We start from the raw sequence: 20592 nt of genomic DNA on the forward strand, positions 1-20592 counted from the left end.
ATGTACATTTTACATTTCAGATCTTTTCAGTATAAAAAGAGATGTTTCATGAAATATTTGGAGTGCTAGCTCATCAATGGTTATTCCCTTAACCACCTCACGTTGCTTCCTGCACCACAACATACCAAAAATATCTTTCTTTAACGGACTTTGAAATTTGTTGAAGGCTTGAAAAATCCTTCAACGGATATCGAAATTCATTGAAGAAATTTTCTTTCAATGAATGTCGAAATTTGTTGAAGAAAAGAAGTGAGAGTGTAGGATTTTTTAAAATGTAAAGGATAGTTTTAAAATTTTTAAAAAATGTGATGGTGCAGAGACCAATGTGGGATGGTGTAGGGAGTAATTCTCTCATCAATTCTATTATGGGACACTTTTTTTAGGCTTTCTACCAATTAGGCTATGTTGGACTTTCAGCCAACAACTTCATGATTTTTCTACCTGTATCTTCATTATTACTAAATTCACCTCCATAAGGAAAAAATGTTTCTCTTACACCACGCTGCTGTCATAGTGGATGGATGCACTTCCATTTTCCATAATTATTTTCTTTATACCTGTAGCAATATGAACATTGAAAGCACATTCCTTTTAACATTAAAAGGAATTAAAAAAATTGAGCCTTTTATTTAGAAAAATTATTTTAGAATGCAATAGTTTTTATATTCTATATCAATCTATCTGAAAAAGAGTAACTCAATTTTTTTTAAAGGAAACTGGTACCATAATATAATAAAAATGGAGAAAGTGTTGGGCCTTTTGAAATTTAGATCCTTTGACCCAGATGATTAAAATAAGGGGAGATTTTTGAAAAAAATCTTGTGACATCCACTGTGAGTTTTGCTGGAATCCTTTAATACATAATTAGTTTAAATGTCTCTAACAACAATCATAACATAATCTCTTCTCACGTGTTCTTGACAAAAAGAAGAAAGAAAAATCCAATTGGACATTTGATATTAGATTTCTCTTTTCATGGTATACATCATTGTAAAAATAATCATTTTTAAGAAAAATCCATTACCTTGTCTTTATATATATGCTTTTAGTAAATAAAATTGTAAGAGTTTTCTCTCCATAGGACAAGAATGTTTAATTCATATTAATTAAAAATGAATAATTTAATTACTAACATTAAATTTTGTTTGTAATTGTAGTATTTTTTTATTCAAAAATATCTCTAGATATTTAATTTGTGGTGGGAATAATAGCACTAACATAAAATTAACCTCTTCACTTTTCACGAGAAGAAGAAAACTCATAACTGTGAATTAAAATAATTAAATATGTTTTGGTGAAAAATAATTAAGAAATTCTTATAAAAAGAAATAAAAAGTTTCAAAATAGTAATCAATCTTACAACTAACAGAGGTAATCAATAAAAAATGACATCAAATAAACAGTTTTGTATATAAGTTTTAAATAATTATTCCTATTTATACATGTGCTAATGTGGTCGAATCTAGGATGTTGATTGAGATATCAATGTAAGATTTTACAAGTACTTAAGCTTCTTGGAAAAGGATAAAAAATATACTACAAGCCAGTAGTTCTTCCTTTTTTCTTCATTTGGTCAAACAAGTGCAAGAAACAAAAATGAAGCTAGAAAAAATGTGCTTGTTTTCCTTTACCAAAACACTCTAATTTAACACAACATCTTATTTACTGAATATTCCACAGCTTCTTCTTATACTTGGAAGTTGCAGTAGCAGAAGATGGAGTTCATTTTCTCCTCACTCTGTGGTTAAGACCTTCCCTCCGAGTAGAAGATGATGAAGAGGACACTGAAGATGAAAATGCTGAATGGTTATTTTCAGCCATATCTTTGTGAAATGCTTTCTGAACATCATCTTTAAGTTCCATGAATCGTGCTTTCTTCATTCTCTGCTCTTCTTCACTGCCTTTCTCTAGGAAGAACACATCTGGCATATCATCTTCCAGAAACTTATCAAGCACTTCTGAACAATGGGGAAAGAAGCGCCTACCATTCTCAACTGTACAAAATTCTGTGTTAGTTGCATTGATTTCATTTCCTTCTGTGTTACTCATGAACTACCACAATTGCACATTGAACTTTATCATAAGAACAAAAGAAAAAGGCATTCGGCAGAACAACTTATTTTGTCACATATCAGAAGCACTACAAGGTATGAACTGGTTTTTATACTACAAGGCCATGCAAGCTTGATTTGGTATTAATTGACAAGTGTTGTTCGTATTTCACTATCATGCATAATCATTATAGGAAGCCATTTCAAAATTGTGTTAGGACATACCTGTTTTCATAAGGGCATGCAGTCTTAACTGAAGTTTTCTGGCTCGAGCAGAGGGAGATTCATTTAGATCAACTTCTTTTAGCTTTCCATTTGTGCCCTTCAATGCTGATTCGTTTGCGTACAGTGATGAAGAATCTGCCTCAGCATTCTCAATGGCTACCCTAGCCTCAGCAGGAAACAACAACCGAGCAAATAACACTGCAACATATGGAACATGTTAATTTCATGTTCAAATGCCTCCCAATTGAAAAGCATCATGCAAATACTGTTTCACTGTGACTCTGATGCATGCATGGACCTAAAGTAAAATGACAACTTATTATTATTATTATTATTGAAAGTCTTACATAGACTATAAACTATAAATACACCATAACTGGGGGTGAAAATCTGACCAGTTTACCTTTTAATAGAGTATCAAACTCATATTATAACCTATCTTTATTCAAGGTCTTCATTTCCTTATTTATGTGTAACTTTGTATTAAGATCTAGAGTCCATGTCAAAAGCTTGATGTACTTTGATATTCAAACTTTAAAAATAATAATATAATCTTTTTAGTCTAATTATATTAAAAAAAATTTAATGTGTCAAATAGGTTTGTTTCTTACCTGACATTCACATTGAAGTAAAAACATGTTAAATAATTTAAACAATTCAAATGCTAACAAAATGCATTTAAGACATAAAAAATTAACTTAAAAAAGACTATATCTATTCATTTTTTAAGTTTAAAAACCAAAATATATTAAAGATTCAACTAGATACGAATTCTAATTTTGCTTTAAAATTCATCAACTAAAAACATATTTAATCTTATAATCTATAACTCCGTGCTTTTGTATAAATATTTGTCTGAAGAAAAGATAATAAATTTCTGATTTTTACCCTTTCAAATTTCTGACTCAGACCCAATATTCATGGAAACAAAGTGACAAAGACAAGTGAAAGCCATACCTCTATCTTCAAGGTAATCCAGTCTCATGTGCAAATCATCAGCTGTTAACTGTGATGATACAGACATACTCACAGTCATAGAACTTCTTCTCATCTCCCTCTCAAGGAGATCAACACAGAGTCTATCCTTGTTAGATTCCTTACCCTGCACTGTTTTCTCATGATAATCCTTGCGTCTTGTCAACCTCTGACAAATTGAAAGAGCAGTTTGACCATCTGGAGTGGTATCTGTTGCACATGCCCCTTTATTCAGCAGTGCCACCAAAATGGATGGATCCTTTCGCCTTGCAGCCACATGAAGAACCGTGTATCCTCGGGAATTTCTCCGAAGAATATCAGCCATACCTAGACCAAGAACTTCTTGAATAACCTTAGAATCACTGTAGGCACAGGCATAGTGCAGCGCATATGCATCATCTAGAGTGACCCTAGACTCATTTAGAAGAAGCTTCAGTAGCTCAACATCATCAGAGTCCAATGATTTATGGATTCTCCTGATACTCTTTTCACTCAAAGGCTCCACTTCCATTGTATCAGCTGCCGATTCTGGCTGAGATGAGAGACGGCACGATTTGATTTCAGTCACAACTTCATAAGGGAGCTCTTTTTCCAAAGATATGATGTCAAAGTCAGACCTTGCAACTCTGTGAATGCACCGAGAGAGAAGCTGGTCTATTTGGCAGTTGAAAGCAGCCAAAAGAATAGGAATCACATCTTCCACAAGAGCCTTCTCAACAAAGTTTAGCAGATGCCGCTGCATCAGTGAAGAGACATTCATATATAGCAGGAGTCAAAAGTATGCATGTGTGCTTGCATGCAGGCTAGGAGTACATCTGTTTCAGAATATGTTTGCTAGGAAAATAGATAAAGTGTTTGAACACATTCCTAAAGATAAGCATGTAAATTTCGAAACAGTTTCCAAAACCTGCAAAAACTATAATGTTTATATGCTGTTTGTCTTAGGTAATAGGTGAACTTTGGGAGTACTTTTTCTGGTAGTATTAACAGGGGGTGTTTGAGTTTTTCAGCCAAGAATGATCAGTGAAATTGCTTCAAATTTGTCACATTTCATCTCTTTTGTGGAAAAATTAGCAATGAAAAGGAAAAATAACAAGAAATGAGGAAATACTCAGCCTAAAACACAACATACCTGAAAAAGTAAAACTAGCTCTTTCATCTGAAAAGTGGCAGAAGCATACATCAGCTCCAATGCATAATTGATAGCAGGGCGACATGCATCATGGATACATGTTTCATCAACACATGTTGTCACTTCTGTTGGCGAAGCTTTTAGCTTTCCAGTGTACAAATAGTGCAAGAAAACTTGGAAAGATTCATATCCAACTGTGCCATAAGGCACCAATTCTGACATGAGATACCTTGGTTTTCCTTCCTTCCCTGATCCACCCGTTCCTTTTTTAAAAAGCTCATGAAAAAAAGGACTACGCGAGGCCAATATACAGCGATGAACACCCACACACATGTCTTCAACGAGAATCTCAGCATCACTATAATCATATTCAGCATCAATCAGTAACTTCTCAAGGCCTCCACTGAGCTTACTCAGAGTCAAAATTTCAATATTTGCCACATGCTCATTGCTGGTAGAGGAAGACGCGTTGTGATTACTAGAACCATGTGAGAGGTGAGATGATACAAAACTCAAGGATGATGATGAATCATTTGAGTTATCCATGACCCCAAATACCATAGGTTCCAATTGAGTCAAACAACTGGTTGACTTAATTTAGAACCAGAAGAAGAAATCAGACCCCTTCAAGTACCCATCTCAATTGCAAAGCTAGACAACAAATTATACAGCTAAACAAACCAAGCTCAAATAAGCAAAGTTCCACAAAGGCACTGTTTCCCCAACCGCAGCACCAAAGTCACTTGCAAGTCAAGCAACAAAACTCAGATTGCTGGAAAGCATAAATTGAGATGAATTTTTCATCTGAAGAAATTGAGGCATGAGACAATAAAGTTTGTACTTTTATCAGTTAACTTGTACGGAAAGAGATATCCAGAGGCAAAGAAGGATATATACTACAGAGTGTGACCCTTAGAGTTAAGAGTGAAGACGAACTCAAAAGCAGCTTGAGAGAATGAACCAGAATCAAAAACCTTGAGCAAGAGACACTTGGGAGAGGCTTCAAAACGCTGCAAAGAAGAAAAAAAAAGAAAAACTGAAGAACATGGCTAGTTTGACATGAAGAATAGTGAAGGGTCTGAAAGTCCCTTGAACCTAAGAAGGGAAAACTTGGAAGGGAAAGAAAAAGTGAACAAATGAACCAAAGGTTGACCAATAAATGGAAAGAGAAGATAGGGAAAATAACAGAGAGATGATGCTCGGTAACCGGGAATCCCTGTTTTTCTCAAAGTGAAAGAAAACTGGAACTACCAAGGTTGATTGTTCTGTCTGTCTATTTTTTTTAATCTTTTTCTTTTCTTAATGCTATAAATAAATATTACCGAGTATTGTTACAGTATTTTATCAATATAATTTAAAATGCATATGTAAAACATGTGATTTGAAAAGGAAAAAGTGGTTAGGGAATTTATTTAAGCACAAAAATTGAGCACAGCAGTGAATGACTTTTCCTCTTGCAGCCTTTGTTCATTCTAAAAACGACAAAATTTATATTGATTGCTGTTTTAGTTCATAGGATTATTAAATAAGATTATAAGTGAAAAATAAATACTAATAAGACTTTCCCTCAACAATTAAGGGAAAAAATCATCTTAAAAAGTGCATATACGTTTTGTCATAATCAAATTTATTCTCTCTAATCTCTAATAATATAAAAAAAACATGATAGTTGTTCCAGCAGTTTCAGTTTTAAGTTGTACAACCCAAAGGATTAGGAAGAACATTAACAGCATTTATCTTTCTTTTTCTCTTTTCTGTGAATGATGCTCTTTCTCTGTATGTATATATTCGAGTGTTTATAGAAACAAAATTACAGATGCAACAGAATATTTTAATATTGTAGTGGCAAAAATAGGAAAGAAAGTGTTCTAAGAAAAGGAAAGTAAAATTTGAGTTAGTCATACCAAATTAAGTTACTGATACCAAAGTGCTGAAGTTTTTTCTTATATATATATATAGGATTAAAAATATTTTTTATTTTGTAAATTTTGATATAAATTCTTAAATTTTTATATAGTTTGATATTTAAATTTTAAAAATAAATAAATATAATAATTCTAATAAAATTATATCAAATTTGGAACAGTGGTCCAACTTTAGTGCTGCACCATCGTAGACTGAACATGTTAACAAAAATTTAAAAAAGAATGTTTGTTTCGGATTGTCCAATGCAGAAGGAGCACATCGAATTGTGTGCAGACAGAATCGTTTGAATTTGGGTGCATCAGATTCTCCTGCTTTCGTATTCATATTACCATATTTTTTTACAATATAGAATGGTTTCTTATCTTAGAAATATGAAAGCGTGTTAGACATATATGCTTTTGACTAGATCCAACGTTAGATCTTAGATTTTAGATAGTTGGAAGTGACTATGATGTTACTTTCTTAACAACCATAAATCACATAATTTGAAATTAATACCATTTTTTTAGAGAACTTTACTTTAACATAGTTACTATAAGCAATTTATTTTATATAATTCTTTTATAGAGTGAATATATATATATATATATATCAGCATTTTCTTTATACAATACAATCTTTATATTTATTATAACCTTTTTTTTATTAGTTATGTTGTAAATGAGATTTTTTTATATATATGGATTAATTTATTTTCAAATCTACAAATTTGGATTACATTTTAAATTAATTATTGAAAAAATTAAATTTATATCGTGATGAAAATTTTATTATAAGAAAGCTGTAAAATATTATATAATTTCTTAATAATATTAAAATTGTTCTTAAGTTTGTGACATAACGAAATTAAATTTAATTAATCATCACTGAGTGTAAAATTATATATATGATTAGCAACTTCAATATTATATAGGGTCATACATAATAGTAAATATTGTTCACGACTTCATAATTCATGAATTAATCAAAATTATACAATTATTTTGACAACTTCATCAATTATATTAAATAAAATAAATAATTTAAACGTAAAAAAATTTAAAAAAAAAAGTTAAATCGCATGTCTCAAGTATGATAACTGTACTCGAGAACTGGGATTTCAAACTTTTCAATTCTTTTATATTATAAATTTATTTACTTTATTTTATATAAAAAAATTGTTATTCTAAATTTTTTATATAAATATATTTTTATTTAAATTACTTTTTAATTTGATTAATTAACTTTTAGTTCTTTTATTTCTTTTTCAAAGTGTTATATAATTATATATTTAAATTTGGAGACATTTTTCTTATTAATTTAAATTTTTGAGTAATCTTTAGTATTTTAATTTTTTTAATAATTTGAATAGAAAGAATTTAAACATTTTAAAGTTTTGTATAATTTTTTTTATTATTTTGAGATTATTTTTTATAATTTGATTAATAAATCAAAAATAAAACCTTTTTACGGTATTTTCCCTAAACATTTTATGTAAATATTTCATTTTTCATTTTTTTAAAATTTGATTATTAAATTTTATACATATTCTTATTTATTATATATATGTAAAAAATAATATTTTTAAAAAATATATTATTTTTATATTTAATAAAAATTATTAAAATACATATTTGTTTAAGTAAAATAAAATAAAAAATAAAAAAACTTGAAGTAGTATGTCTCAAGTATAACTTCTTTATTATTATTATTTTTGTATTGAAGTCGTATTTGAGTACGTTTTTTTAATTTTTTTATACTTTAAATTATTTATTTTATTTAGTATAATTGAAAAAATTATTTTGATTTTGATGTAATTCATTTACTATCTATCAACCATATTTATGACTTTAGTAAAATTGAACTGAAATACGATTTTATTTAAGATTGAAGTTACTAACTATATATACGATTTTATCTAAAATTAAAGTTACCAATTATATATTAGACTTTGTTTAATAATAGTAATTAATTAAATTTAATTTTATTGAAGTTACCAAACCCAAAAACGAATTAGTTATTATTAAGAAATTATGCATACATTTCACAACAAGACGAAGTCGTAATCATGATGTACGACTTAAACTTTTCAGTAATTAATTTTAAACATGATTTAGATGCGTAAATTTGAAAGTAAATTAACCTAAATATATAAAAAAAAAACATGTAATGTTATATCACATTCAATTTTTAATACTGAAATTTTTTAATAAATGTTTTAATTTATCTGGTATTGTTATTATCATGGATTTGAATGGATTTGAGTGGATTTTGGTGTATTTGGGGGAGATGATTTGAATGGATTTGAGTGGATTTGAGGGTAATTTTTTAGTTGTTTTTTTTGAGTGGATTTGTGGGTAATTGAGACTGGATTTGGAAGTAAAGTTTCTGAGAATTAGTGTAGGATTTGATTGATGTGATAGATTTTAAAAATTAGTTTAATTAGTAAAAAATGAAGATTACCAAAATGCCCCTAGTTATAAAAGTAATATAAAATGTTATTTTATGATGTTATATTTAATGGTAAAAATGTTTATAAAGAGAAAAAAATTATGAATAATTTATAAAGACAACTAAAATTAACAATCAAATTCATTTAACCAAAAATATAACATTTAACAACCATATAAAGACAACTAAAATTAACAATCAAATTCATTTCATATATTCATATATTTATATTTTATTAACAAAATCAAGCATTCATAGCAATAAAAAAAATTACATTCATATATACAGAGGCGATTGCGAGGAGAAATTCAAAAAGATTACATCCACGAAGAACATACAGAGGCGGGGAGAAAATAAGAGCAGCTGTGAGGGCAGCAAGACGACGTGCATCGGCGGCGAGGACAGAGAGGGTCGACGACAGCAAGGGCTGCGATCGCAGCAGACCGTGGTGAAGCTCGTGCGTGCCTTGTGATTGTCTTCTCCTCTGGTTGTTAGGTGCCAAAATCCATCCTAACAGAAAAAGGGTACGAGTGTTGGGCATTTGGTCTAACTGTGACACCCGGGCACGGAGACGAGGGCGGGGAGTGACGCCGGTGCAAGAAGCATGGTGCAGGGGGCACAGACAAGGAGCGGCTCCTGGCAGCTTCGGGTGGAAGGGGTACATGGACGAATCGAACATACACCGGAATGAGAGGGATCTGGAGACTGTATAGGTATGGGACTATACGGTTGAAGGATAGCTTAAAGGAATTGATTTGACTACTCATATCACCAAAATGCATTTGCTTTTCGGTAGCCTGACTCATAAGAACTCCATGGTTAAGCGTGCTTAGCCTGGAGCAATTCTGGGATGGGTGACCTTCCGGGAAGTTTTCCCGGAAAGTGTGCGAGTGAGGACAAAGCACACTGGAAAGCCTGGTGGTGATCTGTGGGGGCAGTCGATGGTCCCTGTGAGTTGCCGGGACGTTACAGATGGTATCAGAGCCTAGCCTCTCCCAGTACGGTGTGGTTCGAGGACGAACCAGAGCAAAAGCTGGTGGGCATGTGACACCCGGGCACGGAGACGAGGGCGGGGAGTGACGCCGGTGCAAGAAGCATGGTGCAGGGGGCACAGACAAGGAGCGGCTCCTGGCAGCTTCGGGTGGAAGGGGTACATGGACGAATCGAACATACACCGGAATGAGAGGGATCTGGAGACTGTATAGGTATGGGACTATACGGTTGAAGGATAGCTTAAAGGAATTGATTTGACTACTCATATCACCAAAATGCATTTGCTTTTCGGTAGCCTGACTCATAAGAACTCCATGGTTAAGCACACTGGAAAGCCTGGTGGTGATCTGTGGGGGCAGTCGATGGTCCCTGTGAGTTGCCGGGACGTTACACTAACAGAATCTGCAGAATCAACTCCAGGATCTGCAGAATCAACTCCAGGAAGGGTTTGATTTACACTGCAGAATTAACATTACTATTCTTTTGTTTTTCAAAAAAGATTGTCACTTTGGTGGTTAAGAAAGTTTTATATTGATGTTCGGGTACCCCAATTTATAAATATATGAAAGTTTTATATAGACTCACCGTGGCGCCATGGCTTAAAAGAAATTGATGGAAAAAGGTGGCACTCTTCTGGTGGAGAGTTGTGATCTGGAGCTGCTAATCGAGAGAAGCGAAAATGAAAAGGAAATCTCACTGAAATGAACGAAGGGAAAAGAAGACGAAGAGGGAATCTTACTGTGGGAGTAATCGGTTACGTTCACGTGTAACCGATTACACCAGGGCGTGGAAATCTTTGAAAACGTGTAACCGATCTTTGTAACCGGTTACGTCAACCATAACGTTTTCATGGATATGCATTTTTTATTGTAACCCTGACTGAATACGTGTTTGGAAATTTCCAATTCGTTCAGGGAAAACCAGTCTTTTTCTTCAAAATCATCGCAAATCTTCTCAAATTAGTGGGATAGTGATAATGTATCAATCTCACAAATCCTCGCTTTTCTCTCCGCGCAAATTGTCCCAACCGAACATTAGTTTCTTCACAAATCAGTCTTCGCAATTCACCGTGAATAGTACTATCCACGCATACGAACACAGCCTTAGAGACTTCATTTTGATCATTGAACACTATACTTGTAAATTGTTGGAATAAAGTGAGTTGAACATTTTTAATGACTAAAAACAGACAAGAGGAATGTATGAGAAGAAAAAAAATATACGAAGGCTTTTATTTCCAATTTTTTTAATTAAAAGTAGTATTTTCAATATAAGTTTACTCATAACTTATATAATTTAAAGGACGATTATATTATTTTTGAATAAAAATAAAATAAAAATATTAAATCATATATATCTGTAGGTGCCAAAATGATATATATCATCTACGAGTGTGCATGCAACATTTTTTCTTCTTTTTTTTTTCTCATATTTGTAATTTTTTTCATAAAAAAAAAGACAAGAAATATTGACGATTATTTTCCTTCTACACCTTTTATCTCTTTTTATCCGAATTATTTCAAGATGTATAGGTTTCAATTTTCTTTTCAAGTTTTGATTTTTTTTTATACAAATATGTATATGGTTTGTATTCATTTTCTCTTTTCTCTCTTGTATGTAATTGCTTCAATAAGTAGAAGTTTTAACTTTTTGTTCAGGTTCTGTTTCTATATATTTTTCCATCACTATTTTTCTACTAGGCACTAATTTTTTGTTATCATAATATACTCAATGACATTTACTTCAAAATATTTAACCAGAATTATATCAGCAATTTTCTTTTTTGCGCATATGAGTTTATTATCGTGTGAATTGTCGATTTCGTTGAACTTTTTATTAATATTTATCCATCTTATCATATCCAATAACATTTAGTAAAATATATAACACGTCCTTTTATTTTGGTGACAAATTTTAAAATATTTCATTTTTTACAAAAAAAAAAATATTTATAATGCTATCAAGTGCAATCGGAAGAGTTATTACAATAATTTACAATGCTGTTTCTCCTATAGTAAGGATTGAAGAAATTAATATGAGAATGATATTGGAAAGCCACGTGGCTAGATCTCAAGTGGCTTAGCAGCATGAGTGAAGATAAACTCCAACGCAGTGGAGCAGATCTCTTCGAAAGGGACATTTGCGGTTGTATCCACGGCTAGCCTCGCCACGTCACCAACGTCGTACTCCGAGCACCCTCCGTACCCTTCCAGAAGCTTCTCCAGCTCCTCCCACGTCGCCGGCTTGTGTCCGCCCGCGCCGCCGCCTCGCGCCTCCAGTCTCCGGCGCCACTCGCTGTGGTCGGCTGGGCGGCACTCGATGATGAGGAGGCGGGCGGAGAGGTCGTTGGCAAGGCGGCGGAGGCGGTCGAGGTGGGCGCGGCGGGAGAGCGGGGAGTCGAGGAGGACGCTGAGGCCGAGGCGGAGCTGCGTGGAGGCAATCTGGTAGATGACGTCGTATGAGAGGTCGTTGAGGAGTGAGGCGGGTGAGGTTAGCAGCAAGGGTTGGGTGCAGTCTTTGACGTCGTCCTTGTCTAACACAGGAATTCCGAGCGATGAGGCTATGGATTCCGCTAACGTGCTTTTCCCGCTTCCTGGGTGCCCTTTCATCGCTATAATCACTTTCGACTCCATCTTTCCCATTTTCTCCTTCCAAACCCCACCTCTTCAATTCAGTGTTCTTCCTTTTATTTTCACCTTCGCTTTTTTCCAGGTAACTTTCCCAATTTCAACTCCAATTTATAAATTTTAATATAAATAAATCTCAACAATATCTATAATAGTACTACACTTTAGTTGTCTTTTAATCGATTGTAATCCACATCGCAACTGTTAGTTTGAGTATTTGTAATATTTCATGATATTGGTATTTTTTTTAGATATTAATTTGTTATATTCATTAATCATTCTGATAAAAAAAGTCATCAATCATATCGTTATGAGTAATATTTACTCATTCAACTAACCTTAGTTGTTTCAACATTTTTTTCTTCTATGAAGTAAATTTCTCAGATTTACGCATGTCAGGAGCCAGAGGTTATCAACGGTAAATAATTATGATTTACTGTAGGGGTAGGTAGAACGTAATGGATAGAAGTGTGAATTTGATTCACTTCTAAAGAAGTTTTTTATTAGTCAATCAAATGAATGTATTGAAATATTCTTTAAATCATCGGTTAGGATCAATGCTAATGTAAGTTTGCCTGGATTACAAAATTTTAATTAAATTTTAAATATTTGAAATTATAAATTAATTTTTAAATATTATACATTAACTATAAATTCATTTTTATTTAATTTTAAATATTTACAAGAATGTTATAGTTTAACTTAACTTAGTTTGATTAGATCAATTTAACTTAATTTAAATTCAGTCTAATTTGATATTATTTAGTATGAATTTAAATTTGGTTGATACTTTTTTAATTTAAAATAATATAATATGATTTGAAATTGATTTGATGTAAATCTAACTTGATTTAGTTTTGTCAACTTGATTTCACTCGTTTTAATGTCGATTTGACTTAATTCGACCAAAAATAAGTTATCCTCGACTCAAGCAAATGTTAGTTTGACTCAACTTAATCCAAGGTGAGCTAAATTAATTTTGTTTGATGTTAGCCCAATTATATTTGACCTAATAATGACTTGACTCAACTTAGTCTAATATGGACAAAACTTTATTAAATTTGTTATGGGCCTGACTTTATTTGTCCTGATGATCTAACTTGGCTTGGCATGGGTCCAACTTAACTTGATTCGACTTGATTGGGCTTGAATGTGTTTACTTATCTCACTTTGAGATGTATTTGACTCGCTTTGGGTTGAGGTGCACCTAACATAACTCAATTTGACACAAACCAAACTCAACTCTATCTAATATGGGTTCAGCTGAACTAAACACGATTAAATCTTAATAACCTTGGCTTGACTTGGATTTAACCTAACTAGTCTACTTAACTTGGACTTGACCTAACTTTATTTATCATAATCTGAAATCGATTCTTAAAGACCTGCCCATGAGTTAGTCTGGACCATAAATTTATTTGTTACATTTTAGTTCTATAGATTGTTTTATAAATTTCTTTTTTTTGACCTTATAACCTTTTGATGAGTTAAAGCTGACAGGTTCACCAATTTTATTGTATTATAATATCATCATGCTCTTGAATGTCACTAAACCTTACAAAGAGTTCATATTGTCCAATTTCAGAGTCCACAGATAATTATACTTATAAGAATTTCACCAGCATGAATTAATTTTCTCTCATGTGGAAGATGCATATAACTATATATTTTAAAAACTCACCAAAACGTTTCAAATGCGCGCCTAGATGCTTCAAACTCATAATAGAGTTTGTTTCATACCACAAGTCAAACTATTCTTTAGGGTTTTTTCTAAATGTAGAAAAACTTCTTCTTAATCCAGTAGAATCGGTTCAAGAACAACGTATGAAAACATGCCTCTTAAGCCTTGATAAGAGACATAATTGAATCTTGAGACATTTGAGACATAAGGACGCTCCTAAAAGAAAGAGAAAAGAGGAAAGGAATAAAAAAGAATCCCAAATCGAATATTAATTATTCATTTATGAATCTTGAGTTTAGCTATTCATAATATCAATTTTTATTATGTAAGATTACAATAATTATTGTAATTATTCATCACCATCAATTTATTATAGTATTTATTTTATTAATATTATTATAAATTACTATTTATTGTGCGCTACTTTTTTATGATTATACTGTGTACGTTACTTTTATATTTAAATACATACACTATCAATGTAAATAAAACGATTCAATACCATTTTTTATTTAAATATTATACACAATTTATCCATTTATTTATTAAGGTTAAATCAATAAAAGCTATGTCTTTACAATATATATAAAAAATGATATAATTTCTATCAAGTTATTAAAATTTATTAGTTGCTATAATTTTGAGATTTTAGATAAATATTTAAGCAGAAACAAATAGAATGATACTAAAGCCTAACTAATTTAATTATTACCTAATTTTAGGTAAATATTTAAGTGACATATAGTTTGAAAGTACATTTAAGTTGACATAATGCAGCTTATATTTTGCGCCCAATATTTATCAGATTCCATATATAAATTATTAAATTTTTTGTTGGTATAAGTCAGCCACCTAATAATAAAACGTGTTGTTTAGGAGTATTCATATTTGTATTCTGAAGTCTAAACTTCAAATATGCATTAATTTCAGTGCTAGCAATAACATATCAGAAAACATTGGTTTATGGCACACAGTATATATAATGAGGAGACTTTAGAATAAACTTTATTCGTGAAAACTTAGTGTGCACACAAAAATAAAATAAAAAGTGAATGGTGACCACTGTTCTTTGATTCACATAATGAGACAATAAATAGCACATACTTTGCTTAAGCACACCGTCTTGTGCAAGCATGCAAAGGATGAAACTACTTCTGTCCCTTCACAATCCTACTTTTCTTCTTCCAACAGCAACAACAGATTTCCCATTTTCTGCAACTTTTATGAGTTTTCTGCACTCAAATATTTCCATGTCGTTGCCAATACAGAGACACAGCTCAAACATTTCTCGCTTAATTTAAAAATATTTTAGTACCAGAATTAAATAATAAATGAATTTTAAATGAGAATATTTTGCAAAATTCTTTTCCATAACCATTATTAAATATCATCAACATTTTTATTTATTGAAAAAAAAAAGTAGAAAAGCCAACACAATAAATGAGATTTAATATAAGAGTATAAGAACAAGAGACGAAGTATACGCAGCTAATAATTGAAATGATTGATGAAAGGGATTGAAAACTGAGTAGTTACCAGTCAAAAATTATTGTTGTGTTTTTTTTTTCTTTTTGTTAATTATTTATTTAAAAGAAAAATAAGAAAAAATAAGAAATGCATAAAAGACGCGGGTGCCAACCCAACCATAATATTTCTTCCTATCTCTGCCATCTTCTTCCTCGGCCTCACTTCTTCCAATCCCAATCCAATCCGATTCCGATTCCGATTCAACATGTTAGGGTTTTCAATGTTCCAGATTTTCCCTTCCTTTTCTTCAATCACCACTGCACACGCAACGTGATTCCACCGCCTTCGCCACTCTCACCTCTCACACACACACACACCAACCAACTGATCGCATTTCTCCCCTACGCCCGATTCCCGCCTGTCCCCTCTTCTTCGGTACTTTACTTCCTTCTCTCCTCTCTTCAATGCTGCTAAAGCTTAAACGATTCGGTTATCGTTATCGTTATTTTTTTTTTAAAGCTCTTGACGAGGTTTTACTCTGAAGTTTTATGAAATGTTTTTCTTTTTGTTTTTATTCTTTCGTCGCTGAGCTTACTTGTAGCTGGTGCTTTCAAATCTCACTTGATCAAGTGGTTACAATTAATATGAACCGTTGGGTGCTGTTTTTTATGTGAAATTAGAACCCTATCTGAATTTCGTTTTCTTGAACTTCAATTATTAGATGATTTAAGACTTTTCACCTTTTTTTTTGTTTGACAGTGTCTTCTGTCAGCTCTGCACTGATTTTAGAAGTTACTGACACTCAGAGAATAGTAACTTATTTGATTTTCTTGCGAATGATATTTATAGTGGTAACTGGTTAGGCTTGGTATTAATGAATAAACCGTTTATCAGTGATGCTTAGGTTGAAGAGTGTTTATACCTGGTATGTCAATTTTCTCCTACCCTCTCCGGATGGATGATTTATTTCCTGTAAATATTAATAATTGAACTTCACGCATGTTGGTTTGGTTGGTAGATCTGCGATAATGTTGTTTGTTGTTATTTACATTGCTGGATAGCAACGTTTGGAAATTGGAACAGACCTTTGAGTGTTTCGGGTGAAATTTGGGTATGTACATGGGATATGGAGCATTTCTTGCCTTCTTGATTGATTTAATAGGTTTTGGATGGAGTAAAAGAAGAGTGTTGTGGCAATGTGTTTTATATGCAAACAACTTTCTTGCTTTCCGATTCTGAACGTTTGGATTTTCCGTTGGATTTGCTTACCTTGTTAGAGTTGATTTGGTATAAGATTGCTTTCACTGAGATATTAGCACACTTATATTTAATTTTGGATGTCGACTATCCTTTTCTGCAAGGAGGATGCCCATCCTCCATTTTCCTCCTATTTCTTCATTCCTAATGTGATTATATTCTAGCTTTCGTCCATATGAAAGTTTTGATCAGTTATCTCTTTGGCACACCATAGACAAATTCTTAATTGGTTAAGTTTCTTTCTCTTGATTTGTGTGACTTATGTGATAGTTATCCTTAACTCTCTAGTCATTTTCACAGGCAAAACAAATTAGGACTCATCATTGGCTTTTAAATTTTGCAACATCTTGTGTTCAAACTTGTTTTTGTTCATAAAACAGGGTACAGGAGTAAAGGCAGAAAGCTCATAAGATCTTCAAAAGATTTCCCATTCAAGGGGTAGTGTTGCAATGTTGGCTTCTAATGAAATGATGAAATTCAAATCTTACCAGAATCGGGCTAATTTATTTGTGAAGGAATATTTGTTAGCAGACCCTCTGATTCCATACACTTCTATTATCGGTGGCGTTTTTGCTTGCAAGATGGTATGGTGTAATAAATTATATTCTCATTCTATTTTCTAAAGTATTTCACTTGACTTGAGCTTTTATGGTTACTTTTATATATCTTTATTTTTCATTTATCTTTAAATATTTCCCTGTTTTTCCAGGTCTATGATCTGACTCAGCTGTTTAGCACTGTTCACTTTAAGAGCTATTCCAGTCTCACTAGAATCCAACGCGTTGAGTGGAATAATCGGTGAGTGGATATTTCCATTTCATGGAATGATCGTATTTAGTTTATGACGAAGATATATTTATGATTTTTTTCCTATTATTTGTGCAGTTCTATGTCAACAATTCATGCTATTTTCGTAACAACTATGTCATTATACTTCGTGTTTTGCTCCAATCTATTTTCTGACGACGAGTTTTCTGAACTTGTTACATTACGAAGCTCTTCATTGTCTACATTTGCTCTGGGGGTAAGAATGATGTGGACCCTTGCCAATTTTGTTTGCCTTTACTTTTCCTCTTTGTAATTTATATCTGCCCGTCACCATTATCTATGATAAACAATCACTTATAATTGTTTTACTTCACTGTTGAGGGCATATCAATTGGATAAAGGAATGGATCATGGAGTTGAATTGTACGCTAACTACGGTTATATATTATGTCATCTTGTTTAGTGGCCTGATACCATTTTCTGATATTAACACGAGTGGCGTGATGTAGAGGAGTTCCAAAAGAAGTATGAGATAATATACTTTAGATGAGTCTGAATCACTAAATATAATGTAAGTTAAGTCTGAATCACTAGACATACTGGTCTTAAATTTGGAGGACACCCATGTGTTGTTACAAAGTCAAGACAGACAAGAGGAATATACTGCCAGGGTAAAGAAAAATAATATTTTAAGTAAATTGTTGATGAGTAAGTATATGTGCCTTCTGCTTCTGCTGCATGAAACATGCTGCTTGATTTTCATAATTAATTTTTCTGCTGAAGAAAGAAAAGAAAGATCGTCCCATATGTTTTTATTATGCATATCTGCCAATTCCATTTTAGTCAGTAATGCTTTCTATATGTTGCTAGTAACAATTTACGTCAAATCTGGACTTTTTATTGCATTGATTTTCCTGATACATCCAATGGTAACACAGAAAATTATGTTTATAGATCATATTATGATCTGCAAGACATTTTTATTTATATCTGGTTATGAAATTTGCGTGTTTGTTTCAATTTTATTGTAACAGGTATCTGTCGGTTACTTCATCGCTGACCTTGGGATGATATTTTGGTTTTTTCCTTCTCTTGGTGGATATGAGTATGTAAGGATCATATCCTTTGATTTGCATGAGTTAAACCAACTTATTCATCTGAACTCTATTCAATTTTGAGATATTCCACTTCATAGGAACCCAGCTGAAGATGATTATGGCAGGAGTTTGGTTTCCTTCCTTTTTCACCTTCTTTGGTTGTGGGTCTGGATTAACATTACTTTATGCTGACATTGATTCAGGTGATTCATCATTTGCTTTCTTTAGTAGCAGTAGCCTATTCAATGTTGAGTGGAGAGGGTCAGCTATACACATACATGGTCCTGATCTCTGAGACAACAACTCCTGGGATAAATTTGAGATGGTAATCTACCTCTTAAATGTTGCAGTATATGTCATGTAATTGATTTATTTATGCATATATTGTGTTTGTGAAGGTATCTTGATGCAGCTGGAATGAAGAAGTCGAAAGCTTATATCATCAATGGAGTTGTAATATTCATTGCTTGGATGGTGGGTCAAGTCATCACAGCTTGAAATATATTTACGTCACTCTTTTTTTGTGTATTTGTGGAATCATTCTGAATTGCCTGTCAGGTTGAGTACATATAATCTCATCCTGGCATCTTGGACATACTTGCTGAAATGGTCTTTGTGCAGGTTGCCAGAATACTTTTGTTCGTATACATGTTTTACCATGTCTACTTGCACTTCGATCAGGTAATAACTACTGACGTAATGAATTTCAGAAATTTTCTGGTATTTGTGCTGCTTTGCAACAATCAGATCATAATATTGAATTTTTGGCCTTTTAAGATTAATAATGTTATGTTGCCCTACAAGATCACTTTCTGAACATGTATAACGTGTGTGTTGAATTGGGAGGGTGAGGTGAGTTTGTGGGTGCAAGGATCAGCATTTAGTGTGGGAGTCTCTTTCAGTTTACACTAGCACGTACATACCATTACCTCCATAAGATGGAATTGGTAGAACTTGTTCCAACAAATTTACAATTTGACTCCATGTTTGGCAAGCCAATTTTTGTGGCAGTAGATCCATCATGTGAACAACTTAGTCATGAATGTTCTTCCCATTAGATAGTTGGAAATTCACCCATACGTGATAGGGATTAGAGAGTGCTTTGTTGTGAGATGAGATCATGACTCTTGCATTTACATGCATTGTCAAGATGAATGGGGTAATCTTTTTAGCTTTTGTAATAAATGCTATAGTCTTGCTTGCATGGGAATCATAAACATGTTCCTTCAAATTTCTGGTCAAGCAAAGTTTATCTTATAAAGCTTAGGATCTCACGTCATACAATTATTCAAAACAGGTTGAGCAGATGCAGTCGTTTGGACAAGTGTTAGTTATTGTTGTGCCGCTGGTGCTATCAATTATGAACTTGGTTTGGTTTTCAAAAATCATCAAAGGATTGAGAAAGACTTTGGCAAAGAGACAGTGAATGTTTGTACTTAGTGATATTTTAGGAAAATGAATACATGTCAATGATGTGTAGTGAAAGATGTAAGAGAACAGAAACAGTTGAAAGTGTTTGGGTCCCCTGTGATCCGAACTTGTATAAATATAATCATTCTGCCTTTTTTTCCCAATTAATGTACATTTATTGGTTTAATTTTAATTATATTGTTAAATGCGATGTATTTTATTTCAATTAATTTGGCAGGCGTGTTTCTAACCTGTCATTTCGGTCCATCTTCTCATATGAGTTTTATTAATTTTTTCGTGTTACGTAAACAGTAGGAGTACTTGTATGACATTTTTATAAATAATTTTTAAAGAAGAAAATAAAATAATAAAATAATCTTTTAACGAGTTAAAGTTAATTTATAAAAATCTTATTGTGTGAACTATTTTTTTTATGGTATTTCATGTTAATTTTTTCAAAATCATAATATTTGGATTTATAAGTAGTAATAAGAAGTGCGGTTGGTTTTATTGTCTTTTTGATAAAATGAACTTTACACTTGATTATAGGAAT

At 32.3% G+C, this 20592-nt stretch overlaps 2 protein-coding genes across 2 annotated transcripts; one reads left to right on the forward strand and one right to left on the reverse strand.

Annotated features, from left to right (window-relative positions):
* Positions 1 to 1386: 1386 nt before the first annotated feature.
* On the reverse strand, positions 1387 to 5638 carry LOC108338708 (BTB/POZ domain and ankyrin repeat-containing protein NPR1). Its single transcript, XM_017575756.2, has 4 exons — positions 4384 to 5638; positions 3234 to 3987; positions 2277 to 2474; positions 1387 to 1994 (listed from the first exon to the last, which is right to left on the reverse strand). Exons 1-4 carry the CDS (start codon positions 4942 to 4944, stop codon positions 1723 to 1725), a joined length of 1785 nt encoding a protein of 594 aa, XP_017431245.1. The 5' UTR covers positions 4945 to 5638; the 3' UTR covers positions 1387 to 1722.
* A 10034-nt stretch (positions 5639 to 15672) lies between these two features.
* LOC108336213 (uncharacterized) lies at positions 15673 to 20203 on the forward strand. The gene is made up of 9 exons (XM_017572566.2): positions 15673 to 15942; positions 17145 to 17348; positions 17474 to 17562; positions 17650 to 17788; positions 18567 to 18641; positions 18833 to 18954; positions 19028 to 19103; positions 19251 to 19310; positions 19927 to 20203. Exons 2-9 carry the CDS (start codon positions 17214 to 17216, stop codon positions 20053 to 20055), a joined length of 825 nt encoding a protein of 274 aa, XP_017428055.1. The 5' UTR covers positions 15673 to 15942; positions 17145 to 17213; the 3' UTR covers positions 20056 to 20203.
* Positions 20204 to 20592: the final 389 nt, after the last annotated feature.

The sequence above is a fragment of the Vigna angularis genome, chromosome 7 (genome assembly GCF_016808095.1).
Source record: "Vigna angularis cultivar LongXiaoDou No.4 chromosome 7, ASM1680809v1, whole genome shotgun sequence".
NCBI lineage: Eukaryota > Viridiplantae > Streptophyta > Magnoliopsida > Fabales > Fabaceae > Vigna > Vigna angularis.